General features: G+C 39.1%; 1 protein-coding gene across 1 annotated transcript in view; it reads right to left on the bottom strand.

The window, feature by feature from the left end:
- Nucleotides 1–20,350, bottom strand: part of CSMD1 (CUB and Sushi multiple domains 1) — a 1,841,590-nt gene that overhangs the window by 224,394 nt on the left and 1,596,846 nt on the right. Inside the window, exons 25-26 of the mRNA XM_060184943.1 lie at nt 14,065–14,191; nt 726–928 (exon numbers count right to left, since the gene is read on the bottom strand). Coding sequence (XP_060040926.1) covers nt 726–928; nt 14,065–14,191 — 330 coding nt within the window. The remainder of the gene's footprint in view (nt 1–725; nt 929–14,064; nt 14,192–20,350) is intronic.

Here is a 20,350-nt window from a genome sequence, read left to right as displayed (position 1 = left end):
GCTTTACAAGGCGGTGAAACAGGTCTGCAGGTGTCTCTCTTTCTCTCCCCCTCTGTCTTCCCCTCCTCTCTCCATTTCTGTCTGTCCTATCTTCCCCTCCTCTCTCCATTTCTCTCTGTCCTATCTTACAACAACAACATCAATTACAACAATAACTACAACAACAATGAAAAACAACAAGGGCAACAAAAGGGAAAATAAAAAAAATAATAATAATAAAATAAAATGAGCTAGGGGAGTTGGGCAGTAATGAAGCGCAAGGACTGGCATAAGGATCCCTGTTCGAGCCCCCGGCTCCCCACCTGCAGGGGAGTCAATTTACAGGTGGTGAAGCAGGTCTGCAGGTGTCTATATTTCTCCCCGCCCCGTCTTCCCCTCCTCTCTCCATGTCTCTCTGTCCTACCCAACAACAACGACAACAATAATAAGTACAACAATAAAATCAGCAAGGGCAACAAAAGGGAACAAATAAATAAATATTTTTAAAAATTTTTAAAAAAGAGCTGGAAAGCAAAAGCGGAAGCTATGTCTAGGCTACACTGCAGACACACAAATATGGGATACTTAGTGCCAGACAAAGCTACAACTGATGATGCTCAACACCATTACAGGTGGGTCGGGGAGTCTTAAGCAGACAAGGTTCTATGCTCTCAGCAAACGTGAGCTATTCAGATAAATGAGGACAGTTAAGATGTTCAGACTAAGTGAGAACAGTTTCCACCTACTTGAGAATTGAATGGAGAACCCTGACTTGCTGATGAAGAAGTCACTGGAGAACTGCAGGGTGAGTGAGTTGAAGGTGCTGTGGATGTCCTCTGGCAGTGCCGAGCCGCTCCACTCCTTTAGCAGGAGGTCACTGTCCACAGGGCCATCCCACACCTTTAGGATGTCGTGCGCCAGCTCTGTGTCAAACACAATGAAGTGGAGGCTGCAGGAAGAGAGCACAGCCTTTTAGTCTCCTTGAAATAACACACCCTAAGTCTCAGCCCAAAACAAGGTGTTTCTTCCAGTCACCTGACATTTTGGATGAGAGAAAAAACACATTATGCACTCCCTTATGAATGAGAGAGGATGGAAGAAATTCCTTCCATGAATTACGTATGTGGGGAGATTGCAAAGTTATTACTTCAGGATGGTAATGGTCCTATGGAAAATGGTATTCCTCTTACAGTTTAAAGCTTGCTAGGGTACACAGGTCACAAAGGACAGATCTCATCAGCATAGGTGTATGCTATTCTGAAATATCCACTAGATGGCAGCATCCCCAATAGGAGAAAAGATGCAGATGCTAACATTTATTCTGAATCTGGGGTAAACCTGGCCTTATATTTTGTTGGTTGGTTGTTTTTTTTTTTTTTTTGGGGGGGGGAATTAGAGTGCTTCATTCAAAATACCAATATGAAAACAGAAGTTAGAACATAACCATTTTCTTTACCATACCTTAATAAATTTCTATCAGAATTACAATTTTTTAAGACAAGTTAAAAATCTCTCTGTCCAAAGATATAACTCATACAGAAGAAATGTATCAAAAATACCAGCAATACACATGTTTCTTAAATATATTTATTGAAAGCTTCTCATTTACTGTTGGTTTTACATCAGTTGTTAGAGAGACAACTCACAGACAGATGACCAGGAAAGAATATATGTTCACAAATCCCAGTGATTCATTTTATTCGTACTATGTATTCAGTGAAAAAAATATATCTAGTGCTGCTTTATATATAAAAGCCACAACTATGTATCATTATTTTTTATTTATTATTTCTTAGAGAATAATTAAGAGGAGAGGATGAGACAGAGGGGGAAAGAGACAGAGAGACACCTGCAGCCCTGCTTTCACCACTCGTGAAGCTTTCTCCATCAGGTGGGGAGCAGGAGCTTGAACCTGGGTCCTTACACACTGTAATGTGAACACTTAATCAGGTGTGCCACCGCCTGCCCCCTGCTATGTATCCTTAAATATTAAGCATTTGTGTTGTGCAGAATATGCTTCTATGTGTTACTGGTATGTATACAGTTTCTGTTGAGTATGTGCCTCTGATCTGGGTAGTCAGGAACCCTACATTCATCTCTGGTAGATACTGTCCAATCATGTTTTATATGGAGATTTTTCAGTTGTGAATAAGCCATACACTTAGAATCTATACAATTTTACATATATGTGGTATTTAAATGAGAAGTTCAACAGACAAGCCAGCAAGCATGTGTTGTGCCCTCTCCAATTTGCCAAACTGGAAAATGTCTCATGTGTCCAAACAAAAATGTGATACAACAAAATCAACATAGACACAATAACAATAGCATGTCATTAAAAATGCAGTAAGTCTCTAACCCATCCATAACAGCCCCTGCCCCAAGTGGGGAAAGTTTAGAAATTGGATAGGATTTGAGATATCCTTGAGTTGCTTTAAAGGAAGGCATAGGAGAAATTCAGTCACAGGTCAGAGAGATAGGCCTGAGACTAATTCTGCCTCAGATGTTGGGATAGGGTCTTTGTAGCTAGAAAAATAGTCAGTGGAAGTCAGGTTTGAGATGAGAAGTGACTACACCGTGCTTAAATATCACCAAAATGTCGAAATAGTTAAGCTACAAATGGAAATAGTCAAATATAAGGACTTGATTCTGCGAGACTGGAAATGACTCAAACGATTATGTCCAGTTTCCGTAAGACTAGGGACTCCTTTCCATATGCTGTTGGAGGCTATATCTACTCTTCTTAAAAGGAATTTCATAAATGCTTGAAAAATTAAAATGTGTCCACATAGCGGCTCAGCTTTAGAAGTTCATCATAAAAAATGCCCTAAAGCAAACATATTGGGAGGAAGGTAGCACAGCTTTAACAGTGAGAAACTGAAAGCAACTTCAGTATTCCAACAGGTGCAGTTTAAATAAATTATGGGGAATTTTTTTACTATAAAATGTTAGTCAATGACCTGATTGAAAGAGCTGCAATGACAAGAGGGGACATAAAACTTAGACTTTATTCACTGGGGAAAAAAAGTCAGAATATTATCTCATGATACCATTTTTTGTGAAAATAATTAGATTAGTGATAGATAAATCAAATGTTATGTTTGTATTTGTAGATATAAAATATAATAAAAATATATACCCATTAAAATATATGCCCCATTAAGTACATATATTAACCAAACACAAGGACCCAGGTTGGAGTCCCCACTACCTTCCTGCAGGGGGTCTGCTTCACTTCATAAGCAGTAAAGTAGCAGGTGTCTAGCTTTCTTTCCATCTCTCTACCTTCCTGTCCCCTCTCAATTTCTTTCTGTTCTATCTAATAAAAATATGGGGGCTGGGTGATGGCATAACTGGTTAAGCAAACTTGTCACAGTGCGCAAGGACACAGGTTCAAGCCCCCAGTCCCCACCTGCAGGGGGAAAGCTTCACGAGAGGTGAAACAGGGCTGCCAGTGTCTCTCTGACTCTCTCCCTCTCTATCACCCCCTTCCCTCTCGATTTCAGGCTGTCTCTATCAATAAATAAATAAAGATAATTAAAAAATTAAAAATATTAGGAAAAAGGGGGAAAATGGCTACCATGAACAGTGGATTCATAGTGCTGACACTGAGCCCTAACAATAACTCTGGTATCAACTAAGAAAATAAATTTATATATATATATATGTATATACATATATATATGTGTGCCAAAATTTCAACTGCAGTCTAGAATAACAACAAATAATTTCTTTCCTAAATATTTTCTTTAAAGGAGACATATTCAATAGATAATTTTGAATGTCATACAGATAAATGGAGTAATACTGCGCAAAATGACCAAATAAAGTACTGTTTTTACAAGTGGACAAGTAGAAACTGGAGACAGCTTTAAGACAGCTCTAAACATGATGTGTTCTTTGTCATGTGCACTATGCAAGTTTGAGTCCCAGCACCACAGGGCAGGTGTTAGGAGATCAGAGAAAGCTCTGATACTATAGTGCCTCTCCTCTTTTTCCATCTCCCTCTCTGAATGGAAAACAAAAAAACAAACAAACAAAAAAAAGGTGATGTGGGAACCATGAAAGAAATGCCTTGGATCCGCAATCACCAAAAAAAAAAAAAAAAAAAAAAAAAAAGTGTGGCTAAGTAAAATGATTGACTTGGCTTTATAGAAGGATTTATACTAAGGTACACAAAAAATGTTCTATCTCTGAAACACAGAAAAAAATCTCCTAAGAATTCACTCTAAGTTATTCATTATCAGCATAAGCCAAGACTTAGGTTTCACTGTTTGCTCTATGATTATGCACAGTAAAAAAACTGGATAACAAAAATAAATCTATCAGAGAGGCAGACATTAATCCTAAACACCTGTACAGTGGTATACACTTAAGTATATATGAGATGTATGCTGACATGCTAACACTGAGGTTTGGGATGGGGGTGTGTTCTTATACTTTTCAAAATAGCATTTAAAACTATATGAAAAGATTATTATTTTTTTAAATATTTATTTATTTATTCCCTTCTGTTGCCCTTGTTTTTTATTGTTGTAGCTATTATTGATGTTGTCGTTGCTGGATAGGACAGAGAGAAATGGAGAGAGGAGGGGAAGACAGAGAGGGGAGAGAAAGACAAACACCTGTAGACCTGTTTCACCGCCTGTGAAGTGATACCCCTACAGGTGGAGAGCCGGGGGTTTGAACCGGGATCCTTATGCTGGTCCTTACGCTTTGCGCCACCTGTGCTTAACCCACTGCGCTACCATCTGAATCCTGTAAGGGGTATTCTTCTAAAGACACTGAAGCTTGGGCAGGCAGTAGCGCACCTGGGCACATATGTTAGGAAGCAAGCCTAAGGACCTGGGTTCAAGCCTCGGTCCCCACTTGCAAGGGGAAAGCTTCACAAGTAGTATCTTCTCTGTATCTGTGTCTCTGTCTCTCTCCCTCTCTATGTCCCCCTTCCCTTTTTATTTCTGGCTGTCTCTATCCAATAAATGAAGATAACCAAACATAAAAAAAAAAGACACTGAAGCATATTCCTTGGGGGCAGTGAGTAAGAGAAGCATTGTTGGATGCTTAGGCCACAGCAGAGTTGATGAAGGTCTGGATATGGGTGTGTGGAAGGCAAATAACGAGTTAATAAAACATGAATTTCGTGGTCCAGGAGGTGGCGCAGCTGATAAAGCACTGGTCTCTCAAGCAGGAGGTCCCAAATTCAATCCCCAGAAGCACATGTACCAGAGTGATGTCTGGTTCTCTTTCTCTCTCTCCTCCTATCTTTCTCATTAATAAACAAAATGTTTTTAAAAATCATGAATTTCACAGACACTGAGAGGAAAAAAAGCCTATGATATTCCCATGTCAGCCTGCGTGATCCTGAGGTTGAGACACTGGTACAGGTAAATCTCAGAAGGAAGGAAATGGGCAGATGAAGAGGTTGAGCTCAGGGAGGAAAGCAAAGTATATTTAGATGAGATAATAAGAGTGAAAGTGTTGTTTGTTTGTCTTTGAAACCAGGATTTTTTTTCCTGGATTTTGGATTTTATAGCTGGGATTTGATGCCTGCATGAGTGAAGAAGAAACACCTTTAACAATACTCCACCACTCATGAACGCTCATGAATCTCCCCATACCCCCTTAGGTGGGGCCTAGGAACTTGAACCCAGGCCCTTGCACAAGGTCGGTAACATGTTTGCTGTACTGGATATAGCACCACCCAGCAGCCCCAAGAGTGAACTTATTTTTTTAAGCAGCCCTAGAAGAAGGGAAGAATCAGGAATCAAGGAGCAGAAACTAGGCAGAATACAGGTAGAGAGAAGGAGAGGTAATGACAAGCTTGAGACTTAGGACTAATACTTCCTTTTGGCAGAAACACCAAGCACACGTGAGTAGAGTGAGATAAATTTGAGAAGGCACAGGAAGCCAAGTCTAGAGGGTATGAGGGTTCTAGTTAAGGAGCTTAGGTTTGCTGATTAGTAAGGGTAAGTGAGAGATTGGCCCGATGAAGGGGGGATTTGGAAAGGTCAGTAGGGAGAAAATTAATGTCAGAAAAGAGAGGGAAGAAGAAGAGAGGAACTGAACACAGTAGAAAAGGAGGGTGGTAAACAAATGTGGAATTCACAAGACACTACTTTTATTAATTAATATGTTTTTCTCACTCAGAGTCTGTTAGGAAAAACCTCAGTGTAATTCACCAAAATAACACTGTGAGAAATATAACAAACACCTTGATTTTTGTTATTGGGGAGTATTGTAAATGAGGGAAGACAAGAAAATGCACAGTAGAAAAAAGCACTGAAAAAGCAAACTCTTCTGCCACCTCGTAGAAGACAGAAAGGAATCACTCTGGAAGTAAGAAGCTGAAATTAAAGAAGAGATGGTAGGGAGCTTGGGCTTTCTTCTATAGTTTTCTGTTCTGTGCTCCATATAATCCTAAAATACTCCAAGTTTCTTCCATATTTTCCAAAGTCCTTTCTGCTGGAGCAAGGACACCTCCCTTGTTAATCAAGACTTTCCTCCTTATGGCAAGAATTTCCTTTCAACCCCAGGCCTGAGAGTGTCATCTCTTCTCTGCAGCAGTGGGAACCCTCTTCCTCCATATCTGGCACCCCAATTCTACTCCTAGAGCTGTCATCTGCCACATTTCTGTTACTCATTCTACCTTGTTTACAAAGTTTCCTTCTGACTACCCACTTATATAGGATATCAGTAAAACTGGTTATTGGAAGACAAGGATGTGAGTCAAAGATGCATGGCTCTGTCTTGGGTGAGTTGCCCAGCAGATTCCGGGGCCACTGAACCCACAATATTGAATGGAGAAGCCCAAGACCAGGTAGACCAGGTACTGCACTACTGACATTAGTTCAGTGATAGGACGATCATCATCTCTGGCATTATGCTATTCCACTGCAGAATACTGTGCCCCAGTATGGTTCCGTAGCCCCCATGTCCACTTGGTGGATTCCAAATTATATTCCTCCATGAGGGTAATTTCTGGTACCATCCGTTCCACCCTGGTTCCATGGCTGCCAGTTCTTAGCAACATCGCCCCGCCAGATATTCGTCGGGATGCGGCATCATCTAAGTTCATTTCCCACATCTACGCTCGACCGGACCTGCCAATATACGCGGATATCTTCGTCTACCCTGTCCAACGCTTGACGTCTCGTCACCCAATCTGGTCCCCTACGCCTACACTGAACTTCCCTGTTCCAGACTCTTGGAAACAGAGTTGGCAGTCAGCTGAGGTAAAGAACAAACACCTCATCACAGACCCCTGCAAGCGTCAACCCGGCTTTGACCTAGCACGTTATGATTGGGCCCTCCTCAATTGCTATCGAACAGGCCATGGCTGGTGCGCCGCTATGTTCCATCGCTGGGGAGCCAGAGACGGCCCAAACTGCCCCTGCAGCTCCAGACAGACTATGACCCACATAGTCAACGACTGCCGCCTCTCCAGATTCAAAGGAGGTCTCGAAACTTTACATCAGGCTCAACCTGACGCTGTTGACTGGCTAAGGAAGAAGGGCAAACGCTAGAAGAAGAAGAAGTGATAGGACCCTGAAGGGCTAAAAGAGAATTCTGCTACTTAGGCAACACCTCATTCAATCCTCAGTTGTAGCCAGGAAAGAAATTGTATTGTGTAAATTGATGTTTACATAACGTGGCCCTGGTAAGTGAAATGACATTCACCCAGATTGTCAGAGTGAGGGGAGTATCCCTGTATCTGCCTGCTCAAGCTCTCTCCCACCTGACTGGGAAGAGAACCATGCCAGCAGGGCTCATGCAGTACTACACTGTGAGGACTGGAGTGCAGTCCTGCACTTGGGGCCCAACTATGTAGCCACAATTCCCTTTTCTTTTGGATGCTGACATTATCTCTTTTTAAAGTTATTAGTGATTTAATACTTTTTAACATGATTATAAGATTACAGGAATACACTTACAGGTCATATCCACCAGCAGCACTCTGTGCCCCTACCCCAAGGACAATCACCATAGTTCTCACGAAGTCTTAGAGACTGTTTGGTAGTGGCTATGATGATCTTCCTCCCCTTCCTGTGTTTCCTCCTTCAATGTGGTGAGTGTTGGGTTCCAACTTGGCTCACATGCATGGTAAAGCAAAGTGAACTATTTTACTGCCCCTCTGCCTGCCTCCCTCCACCCCTTTCCTTTCTGTTTAATGCTGTTGCTACTGGGACTTTACCACTCCAGGATAACTTCTTCAGATAAGAAGACCCTACAGGACCAGAGTTTCTTTCAATACAGTCAATCTTTGGTTGTGTATATGACAAAGCAAGAACACCATCCCTGTAAGCTACATCTTAAAAAACATGTCCTGGGGAAACAGGACTGTGCCCCCAGACTTCATTTCCTTTAGAAGTCTTACAAGGACAGTTTTTGACAATTCTGATAAATTTTTGATATGCCTCTGATGCTCTAAATACTACATGAGCTTGTCAGAAAGAATTCCCTTCAACCATACCTCCAAATAAAATTTCCAATGAGTGATTAGGAGCAGAATTACATTTTAAGAGGGTTTTCCAAACAATTACAGAGAAGCAATTAAAACTAAGACATATGTGTATTATTGTAGAAAAGCAGAGTTTTCTACAATAATACAGAATTACTATAGAATTACTGAAGGTATTTATAATTTCATTCCTTTTATTATGTAGATTATCAGCAAATAGTGAAATAAAATGGGTTTCTTGAAGAAATGCTTGCATTTAACTCTTAAGACTAAATATATTATTATAATGTCTTGTGGTTTGCCTTTAAATTAAATCCAAGGACTAGCAAGATAGTTCACCTGAGATGGTGCTGGCTTTGCCACACACATGACTCAAGTTTGAATCTGTCCCTTGGCCCACAGCAGTGGAGGAAGCATTGGTGCTATGTCTTTCTTCCTTCTCTATCAGTCTCCCTCTGTATGAAAAGTTGCCCCAGAGCATTAAAACCCTGGTGATAAAAAAATTAATTAACTAAGTTAGTTCAGGTAACTGCTTGATAGTATGCATGATAAAAATTACAAAGACTTTCCAAGCCCAAGTGCCCAGCAGCAGTGCCTATTTTGGAGGTCCTCTGATATTAACTCAGAGAAAAAAGTTCTAGCCACGTTTTATATCAAAAATTGCTCTCATCTTTAGTGGAATCAAAGGAAGGTCAATAAACACTGCACGGAAACCAGCTTTGTATGATTTCTGAGGTCTTGTTGCTTACTCATTCTTTGAGAATAAAAACCATTTACATTTTTACACAGGAAAGAGGAAAAGTTGGCCAGAGGGAGGCCATAATGTTAAAGTCTTTCATGGCTAAGGTTTCAAGGTCCCAAGATCAATTCCTGCCTGCATCTCAAAATATAACTGAGTAGTATTCTCTGGTAATATTAATAAACAAAATTTTATATTAAAATCATAATATGACTGGATAAAAGGATACAAATGGTAAAAAGTCACTTCATATGGGAGATGTTTCAGTAATTCTTTCAAACCCTGGTCTCATGTTTCTATTATTTATGTATTCTTTACTTTCATGTAAGCAATGCAGGTGATAATGGGTATATCACCAATGAAAGCAATCAAGCCTTAGTAAATTACCCAATGCATAATAAGACTAATACCAAATCAAGAGGCCAGGCAGCGGCAAACCTGGTTAAGTGCACATAGTTCACAAGGACCCAGGTTCAGTCCCCTCGTCCCCACCTGCAAAGGGAAAGCTTCACAAGTGGTGAAGAAGGGTTGCAGGTGTCTCTCTGTCTCTTTCCCTCTTTATGTCCCTCTTCCCCACTCAATTTCTCTCTGTTTCTATCCAATCATAAATAAATAAAAATAACTTTAAAAACACCAATACTAAATTCTGTTTTTGCGAATGTTAGTATTTCAAGCATAATTTCTATGTATCTTAATATTGATTTTCTAAATTACCATACTAAAACAACACATATGCTCATAAAGAAGAGAGCTCCACAAAACCTTTTTTTAATGTTTAATATGAAAAGTTTTATTTTTCCTATATGATAGTGCAATGACTATTAACATAGCCACTGATGACTGAAAATTATTTTTCAAATTAACTTAACTAATACATGAACTATTTTAAAATATAGGCACAATAGGTATTCTCAGAAAGCATTTTAGTAACTAGGAAGGTAGTTCAGTGTTAGTGTACAGAATTTACAAGAGTTAAACTTGTTGTGTGTTACATTGGTGCCACCTATGGCCAAGCATGTTCTAGTCTCTCTTTTCTTTTTGGGGGGATTAATGGTTCAAAGTCGACAGCAAAATACAGTAGTTTGTACATGTGTAATATTTTTCAGTTTTCCACATAACAATTCAACCTCCAGTAGGTCCTCCTCTGCCATCATGTTCCAGGACCTGAACCCTGCCCTTCACCCCAGTCTTTTACACCAACTCCAGTCCAAGATCTATTTTCCCCACTACATCTCCAGCATTTGTAGCTGCTATCTTTTCTAGAGTATGGCATTTTCATAGGAGTGAAGTGGTATCTCACTGTTGTCTTTATTTGCATTTCTCTGACAATCAATGACTTGGAGCATTTTTTCATATGTTTGTTGGCCTTTTGAATCTCTTCTATGGAGAATATTCTGTTCATATCCTTTCCCCATTTTTGGATGGGATTTTTTTTTTTTTTTGCTGAGTTTAGTGAGATCTTTAAATATTTTGGTGATTAGCCTCTTTTCTGATGTACAACATGCAAAGATCTTTTCTCATTCTGTAAGAGGTCACTCTTTGTTTGGATGGTTGTTTCTTTTGATATGCAGAAACTTTTTAATTTGATGTAGTCCCATTATTTTTTTGTTTTAATTTTCCTTGCAATTAGATTCATATAATTAAATATGCCTATAAAATTTAGATGGAAAAGAGTCCTGCCAATATTGTCCTTTAAGTATCTGATAGTTTCTGGTCTAACATCCAACTCTTTGATCCACTTGAAATTTACTTTTGTTTCTGGTGATATGTAGTGGGTCAGTTTCATTTTTCTGCATGTTTCAACCCAATATTTACAACACCATTTGAGTGAAGAGACTCTCCACTCCCCATTTAATAATCTGGGCACCTCTGTCAAAGATTATTTGTCCATACGTGTGGGGGCTTATTGTTGGACATTCAATTCTATTCCACTGGCCAGTGTGTCTATTTATATTCCAGTACCATGCAGTTTTGATTACAATGACCCTATAACACAGTTTGAGATTTGGGAATGTATGCCTCCAGTCCTGCTTTTTCTTCTCAAGACTGTTTTGGAAATTCCAGTATTTACAGGTTCCAAAGAAACATTTGTAGCTTTTGTTCTATTCTCCTAAAAAATATTGAGTGGGAACTTGATGGGCATTGCATTAAATTTGTACATGGTTCTGGGTAGAATATGCATTTTGGGAGGCTCGGCAGTAGCAAATCATGTTAAGTGCACATGGCTCAAAGTGCAAGGACTAGCATAAGGATCCCGGTTCAAGCCCCTGGTTCCCCACCTGCAGAGGAGTCACTTCACAAGTGGGAAAGCAGGTCTGCGTGTGTCTATCTTTCTCCCCTTATCTTCCCCTCCTCTCTTGATTTCTCTATGAATCCACATTGATTTCACTATGGATTCATGGTGCAGGCACCAAGCCCCACTGATAACCCTGAAAGCCAAAAAAAAAAAAATCATTTGATGTTAGATGTTAATTCTTCCAACCCATAAACATGGGATATCTTTCCACTTCTTTGTATCTTTTTCTATTTCATTGAATAGTGACTCATAATTTTCAGTATACAGGTCTTTCTTATTTTGTTAGGTTCATTCCTAGATATTTTGTTGTTCTTGTGTCTATAGTAAAAGGGATTGACTTCTGGATTTCTTCTTAGTGTTTGCACAGAGGAATGCCACCAACATTTGTATGTCAGTTTTGTAGCCTGATACCTTACTATCTTGCCTGATAATTTCCAAGAGCTTCCTGTTTGATTTCTTAGGTTTTCCTCCGACACATTTTGCATGGATTTGATTACCAGGTAAGTAAATTTATAAATGGCTTATAAATACTTAAGATCCCTTCTTAGCGTCTTTATTATTAGGAAGAACTTTATGCCTGGAGTAAAAAGATTTATTTGAAAAATTGGCTAGGTGAGAATCTCATATTCGAAAATACATAAGAGAAGAAAACAATTTCCACAACAATATATTGATATATTAAATGCCTTTCCCAGTTATAGAATGATAATTGTTAAGTCAGCTTATGCTAAGAAAGTTGTACATGTTTTATTACTTCAACTCATTCTTTATTAATTTCATTTTTCTTTTCTTATTAAAATGTTAATGAAGTGTTAGATTCACCTGCAAAGAGTGAATTCACTGCTTGGTTTGAATTTAGAAGAACACAGTATCTATTCTAATTCTTGCAAAACAAATCACAAAGGAATTATAAGGAGTACAAAAAAAAACCCTGAAATCCTCCTATAAGAAAACATATCCTATTTATGTAAAGTCATTTCATGATTCATAGATAATTCCTAGGATTTATAAAGATCAAAACTCATGCAATGGCATTTATATTACTCAGATCAAATATTCTGGCATTCAAGTAAAGAACAAATATTTAATTTTACTTAGTTTAATGGAAAAGTGACTGCACTGCTTTTCATGAAGAATACAGAATCTTAAATTCTACTATGTATACCTTATTCTTACTCCCAATAGATCAATCATAATCTAATAAATCATTTATGTTAATTCAGTACATAAATTAATTCTTCTCTCTCTTCTCTTAAATAGTAGAAATATTTCTTACTCCCTACCACTTTCTCTAAAAATATAGAATAAAAAATCTGGCCACACATACATGAGACCCTTAATACACTAAAATTCACCATAGTAACTTGGAACTGTGGATTGTAATAGAACAATACTCCTGCTTAAATCCTTGCAATGTTTACTGCCATTCTTACTGATATTCTTATATATGTGTGACTTTAGACTGGAATACTCTCCTGGTCCACTGCATCCTTCCTTTTGGTACATTATCAAGTGACCACACTTTCTTCCCACCTCTGCCTGCCCAGTTTCAATATGTATTTGTTTCTACTTCCATTAAAAGAGTATATTTACTCCAAACATATTTTGTCCATATTGTTCTGCATTATTATTTCAGCCACCAGCTTCCAGATGATACCATGATGCCAACTGGAATTCCTTAGGTAGAGGACCCCACCATGTGTCTTGGAGCCCCGCTTCCCCAGAGTCTCCCCCACCACCACCACCACCAATAGGGAAAGAGAGGGACAGGCTGGGAGTATGGACCGACCTTCCTAGGCCCATGTTCAGCGGAGAAGCAGTTACAAAAACCAGACCTTCCACTTTCTGCAACCCACAATGATCCTGGGTCAATACTCCCAGAGGAATAAAGAATAGCAAAGCTATCAAGGGAGGGAATGAGATATGGAGCTCTGGGGGTGGGCAATGTGTAGAAATGTACCCTCTTATCCTATGATCTCGTCAGTATTTCCATTTTATAAATAATTTTTTTTAAAAAAAAGAGTTGCTTTGGCAAACTGAACATTTACAAAGTTGATGGAATGGTGGTGTCAAAGGAAGTTCAAAGTCTCTTACTTCTTTACTGCTAGGAATCTTCAACTATGGTCAGTCTGCGAAAAGAATAGAAACCTGGTATAAAGAGGCTCAGTCTTCTGTTTGTGCTAAGAGACACATACCCCTGAGAGCCCTCCTGAACCACTCAGCATGCCTGCCTGGTTAAGAACTGTCCAGGTCCTCCATCAAAGTCAGGGGCAGAGAGACAACTATTTCCCTCAATTCCATAAGCAGAGAAACAACGATTAATATTCCAAGTAGTTCAGTTCAAGGGGTCAATTTGTTATGCATCCAAAAGCTCAGTAATATATTTCCTTTCACCTTTTTTTTTAACAGATGACTTAGCACATGTTTTCAAAGGCATACAAAGCAAGCATTCGAGAAGATGAAGAATACAGTCACATATTTATATTCTAGCCTACATTTCAGACATTAGTGTCCAGTACTATAAGAACACTCTCAACACAAAGCAGAAGACAAGTTTAACCCCCATATTTCTGAAAAGAGGGAAGCACGTACCTGATGGTCTTTCCTGGATCGGCCTCTATTACCCAAGTGCAGTGCAGGTTGTTGTCATAAGGTGATGGGTAGCCTGGGGACAGGATACGCCCAGAGGTGGCAGCTTGGATCTGACCTCCACACTCAGCTGCAGAGAGAGAAATGGCAGTGTTTACATAAATATTGGGGTCTGCAGGGAGCTACCTCCCAAACTATAGTATCAGACTCTTCTCAAGACACAGGACGCGATACAAATATCTATCTCTGCTGTTTCTCTGTATTTGTTTCCTAGCTTTATGCACAAGGAGAGATATTATCCCCCAGGCATTTAAAATAAAGATTACAATAATGGAATACCACTAGGCTTCGAGGAAAGGTGAAATCTGCATATATAGCAAAATGGAAGACTTAGAGGGAATAGTGCTGAGTGAAATAAGTCAGACAAAAACCAACACCATATCATCTGGTCTCACTAATCTGTAGAAAATAGAGAAAATGAAAAGAAAAATGAACTGAATAAAACACAGAACTTTGAGACTATACAACCCGGTAGCAGATCCCTGAAAGATAGAGGTTGCAAGTTAGCAAAAAAGGATACATACCTAAACTCAATATAAGGCTATAATGCCTGAGATCTTTTAAGATATATTTTTTCTTTTTTTATATTTTATTTATTTATTTTGCCTCCAGGGTTATCACTGAGGCTCAGTGCCTGCTCCATAAATCCACTGTTCCTGGAGGCCATTTTTTCCCATCTTGCTGCCTGTGCTGTTGTTATTGCTATTGCTGTTGTTTTTGGATAGGACAAAGAGAAATTGAGAGAGGAGGGGAAGACATAGAAGGGGAGAGAAAGACAGAACCTGCAGTCCTGTTTCACTGCTTGTGAAGTGATCCCCTACATGATGAGGAGTCGTGGGCTTGAAACAGGATCGTTATACAGGTCCTTGAGCTTTGCGCAAGGGCGCTACCACCTCCCCCCCTTTTTAAATTTTTATTTTGTTTATTTTTTATTAAATATGACAGAGAGAAACTAAAAGGAGGAGGAGTAGGGAGAAAGAGAAACATCTGCAAGCCTGCTTCACTGCTTGTGAAGCTTTCCAACCCACCCCACCATACCTCCCCCATAGGTGGGGATGGGGCTGTTAACTTGAGTCCTTGTGCTTGGTAATGTGTGCACTCAACTGAATAAGTCACCATCTGCCCCCCTCCCCAGACTTCAATAAGAATAAAATTTTGGGTTCCCGGAAGATGGCGGACTGAGAAGCTGTTAGTGGCTTGAGCTCTGACCACATCTTCTGGAAATGGTAGGATTTTCTGCCTTTAGTAGGCCAGTCAATAAGGGGTCCTAGCGGTGACACCAAGGCGGTGACTATAACTTAATTTGGGTTAAAATATAGAGTAGGAAAAAAGGGAAAATTTTTTTTTCTTTCTTTTAAATTATTAAGTATACCTCCTCCCCCTTCCCCCCCCCAATAACCAATCCCTGGGGACCAGCTCCTAGCAGGCTCCCCTGCCAAACTCCATTTTACCAAAATTCCTGTCCCACCAGGGAGTATCATTCATTCTAAGTCTATACCCTTTTGAAACCTCTGGCCTTTTTTCTTTCTAAGTAGCCAAAACCCCCCTCACCTCACACTGCATAGCTAATTAAATAATTAAAATGAATAAATAAATAAATAAACTCTTTCCTTTCACCACTCTTTTATGACTGTTCATTTACTTATCTTTTTCTTTTTTCTCTCTCTCTTTTTCTCATTCTTGTCATCCTTTCTTCCTTAATCCTACAGCTTCCAAAGCCACAGGACCCAGCTCCCACACCACGAAACAGTGTGCTTTTTTGAATTGACTGATACACATTTGGAAATTATTTTGGGAAAGAATTCTGACTCAGAGTTGGACTCTCACTGTGAGTATCTCTGCTCAACATCCATTCCTCCTCTAGCTACCCCTAGAATATACAGTGGATAGTAAATCTGCATAACTGTCTATTTCAGCTATCCTTGTCTAGTCCTGAGGTTTTTTTTTTTTCTCTTTCTTAACAATCAGCTGCCTCTGATCACGAGATTTGAGGTAATCTGGGACAGGGTGTTTTTTTTTTTTTTACCCTACTCTATTTAATTATTAATATTATATAAAGGCATATATCTTCCCCCCCTTTAGGTTGATCAGAATTAACTCTTAGGGTATCTTTCATTGCTAGGGTAGTGGGCATCTTATCTATTGTGGGAGGAACTTGTCTCGTTACTCCTACCTCCTCTACAGACTCTCCCCTCCCTCCTCGTCCTAGCTAATTAAAAAAATTAAATCAAATTAAAAATAAAGTAATAAAAAAAAACCTTTCCTTTCACTGCTTTTTAATTACAGCTCTTTTTCTTATCTTTTCTCTTTTCTCTCTCTTGCCTCTTTTTTCTTTTTTTTTTATCTTGTCATACACTTCTTCCTTCTTCCTTGCCTTTCTGAATTTGTGAATTATTTTGGGGAAGAAATCTGACTCAGAGTGGACTCTCTATGTGTGTATCTCTGCTCTGCTTCCCTTTCCCCTCTTGTTACCCCTAGAATATACAGTGGATAGTAGATTCGCATAACTGTCTATTCTTGCTATCACTTCTTTCTTTTTCTCTTTCTTCTTCACTAAGATTTGGTTACTATTTTTTCACAGACTGGAGAAATTGTTTGGCTAACTGGTAGTGATTAAACTGCTTCAATACTTGCTTCAGTTGCTACTGTAATTCCTGATATTGGTGAGTGCAATTGTCATAAAGGTATTTAGTACAGTGTTGCTTGTACTCAAGACACAACAACTGAGGAACAACAGAGCATAAAAAAAGAAACACATAAATCAAAAAAATGGGTAGATCAAAAACAAATAAAACTGCTACTCCAATGAATGAAGACAAGAGCCCAGAAGAAATACAAATCAGCCAGAAGTAACCATAGATAAGAAAAGTATGCAAGCAATAATAAACTTATTAATCACAGAAATGAAAACAACATTGGAGGAAAGGAATGGCAATATTAGGGAAACAACAGTTGAGACCCCCAAGGAGAATACTGATTATCTTGAGGCAATTAGAGAACTGAAAGCTGAAAAAGCTGTAATGAAGAAAGAAGCTGTGGCAAGGGAAATCAGACTAACAGAAGCAGAAAACAGAATTAGTCAGATAGAGGATGAGTTATAGAAAACTAAGAAAGAGGTAAAAGAGCTTAAAAAGATATTGAGAGACACTGAAAACAACAACAAAGACATATGGGATGATCTCAAAAGAAGTAACATTTGTATAATTGGCCTGCCAGAGGAAGAAAGAGAGGAAGGGGAAGCAAACATTCTAGAGGAAATAATACAAGAAAACTTCCCAGACCTGAATAATAGAAAGGACATCAAGATTCAAGAGGCCTGGGGAGTACCAAACAGAATCAACCCAGACCTGAAGACACCAAGACACATCATAGTCACAATGAGAAGAAATAAGGATAAAGAAAGGATCCTAAAGGCTGCAAGAGAGAAACAAAAAGTCACATACAAGGGATAACCCATAAGATTATCTGCAGACTTCTCCACTCAAACTCTAAAAGCCAGAAGAGAATGTCAAGATATCTATTGAGCCCTGAATGAAAAAGGGTTTCAACCAAGGATAATATATCCTGCTAGACTTTCATTCAAACTAGATGGAGGGATCAAAACCTTCTTAGACAAACAACAGTTAAAGGAGGCAACCATCACCAAACTGGCCCTGAAAGAGGTTCTAAAAGACTTCTCATAAACAAGACTTCTTATAAACTTCTTATAAACAAGAACATCACTATAATGGCAATATATCAGAGCAAACAAAAAAAATTTTTTTGAACAATGGCACTACAATATATTAAATCCATAATATCAATAAATGTCAATGGCTTAAACTCACCCATCAAAAGGCACAGAGTTGGGGGATGGATCAGAAAACATAATCCAATCATATGCTGCTTGCAAGAATCACATCTGTCACAACAAGATAAACACAGACTTAAAGTGAAAGGATAGAAAACTATCATACTAGCTAACGGAACACAAAAAAGGGCAGGAACAGCCATGCTCATCTCAGACACGATAGATTTTAAATTAAATACAGTAATAAAAGATAGGCAAGGACATTACATAATGATTAGAGGATCAATCAGCCAAGAAGACTTAACAATTATTAACATCTATACACCCAATGAGGGACCATCTAAATACGTCAAGCACTTACTGAAAGAATTTCAAAAATACATCAATAGTAATACAATAATAGTGGGAGACTTCAATACCACACTCTCACACTTAGACAGATCAACAAAGCAGAGAACCAACAAATATACAAGAGAATTGAATGAAGAGATTGACAGACTAGACCTCTTGGACATTTTCAGAGTCCTTCACCCCAAAAAACTGGAATACACCTTCTTTTCAAATCCACATAACACATACTCAAGGATAGACCACATGTTAGGCCACAAAGACAGCATCAATAAATTCAAGAACATCGAAATAATCCCAAGTATCTTCTCAGACCACAGTGGAGTAAAACTAACATTTAACAACAAACAGACAATTATTAAAAGTCACAGAATTTGGAAACTAAACAACATACTCCTTAAGAATAACTGGGTCAGAGATTCACTCAAACAGGGAATTCAATGTTCCTGGAAACAAATGAAAATGAAGACACAACCTATCAAAATATTTGGGACACAGCTAAAGCAGTACTGAGAGGGAAACTTATAGCCATACAATCACATATTAAACACTAAGAAGAAGCTCAAATGAACGACCTTACTGCACACCTCAAGGACTTAGAGGAAGAGGAACAAAGGAACTCTAAATAAACCAGAAGGACAGAAATTACTAAAGTTAGAACAGAAATAAACCACATTGAAAATAAAAGAACCATACAAAAGATCAGTGAAGCCAAAAGTTGGTTCTTTGAAAGATTAAACAAAATTGACAAACCCCTAGCCAGACTCACCAAAAAAAAAAAAAAAAAAAAAGAGAGAGAGAGAGAAGACTCAAATTAATAGAACTGTAAACGATGCAGGAGATATCACAACTGACACCACAGAAATCCAGAGAATCCTGCAAAACTTCTATAAAGAACTATACGCCTAGGGCACCAAAGTAAAAACCCAGAGGTGAGGGGTAGGCATGTAGCTTCCTGGGCCAGTGGGGGGTGGGAATGGGCGGGAGGGATGGGTCACAGTCCTTTGGTGGTGGGAATGGTGTTTATGTACACTCCTAGCAAAATGTAGATATATAAATCAGTAGCTAATTAATATGAGAGGGGGAAATCAATTGTATGTCTCAAAGTTTCTCAAAAGACAAACTGAATCTTTTTAATATATAGGCTATGTATTTGATATGCGGACTCTCTCAAAAGCCTAGACCAAGTAGATTAGAAGCTTCCAATAGCACAGCTATATACAAGATACTGGGTACTGTCCAGCAAACCATAACAAAGGGACTTTTCAAAGTTAACCCAATTAACAAATAATGTGATGATAATATTAACTATTGATTGTCTTTTTGAACCCTAAGACAGCAGGAACCTCACATCTTCACTATAGAGCCCCTACTTCCCCTAGTCCTGGAACCCTTGGATAGGGCCCACTTTCCCGTATGCATCTCCCAATCCAAACCAAATAATATTGCATCTGCCGATCACAACCTTACCAAAGCAACGATTGCTACCTCAACATGCTTCACCTCAGAATGTATCCAGAGACTTCACGTGTGGAATGACAACCCTTCAGCTTCATTACTCAGGTGAGACCTTTCCTTTAATAGTACACTCTAATTTCATCTCAGGTAGTTCACTTTCCAACAAAGTCCCATAACCTAGATATACACCAGTTTCTGTGAGAGAGAGCTTATGTGCACACGTATCCATAAACTACTGCAAAATATATACCTGAAAGCAGGACTACACTAGAGTTTGCAGTGAGTACCTCCCTAACACTTCCTCTCCACTATTCCAAGCTTGGGATCCATGATTGCTCAACAAATTGTTTGGCTTCATATGTTAACTCTCTTTTCAATCACCAGGTTCCAGATGCCACCAGGATGCTGGCTAGGCTTCCCTGGATTGAAGACCCCACCAATGTGTCCTGGAACTCAGCTTCCCCAGAGTCACACCCTACTAGGGAAAGAGAGAGGCAGACTGGGGGTATGGACCGACCAGTTAACGCCCATGTTCAGCGGGGAAGCAATTACAGAAGCCAGACCTTCTACCTTCTGCAACCCTCAACGACCCTGGGTCCATGCTCCCAGAGGGATAGAGAATGGGAAAGCTAC

Source organism: Erinaceus europaeus, chromosome 2 (assembly GCF_950295315.1).
Source record: "Erinaceus europaeus chromosome 2, mEriEur2.1, whole genome shotgun sequence".
NCBI classification, from domain to species: domain Eukaryota; kingdom Metazoa; phylum Chordata; class Mammalia; order Eulipotyphla; family Erinaceidae; genus Erinaceus; species Erinaceus europaeus.
The sequence above is the reverse complement of the archived record's forward strand: the minus strand, read 5'-3'. Positions and strand labels throughout refer to the sequence as shown.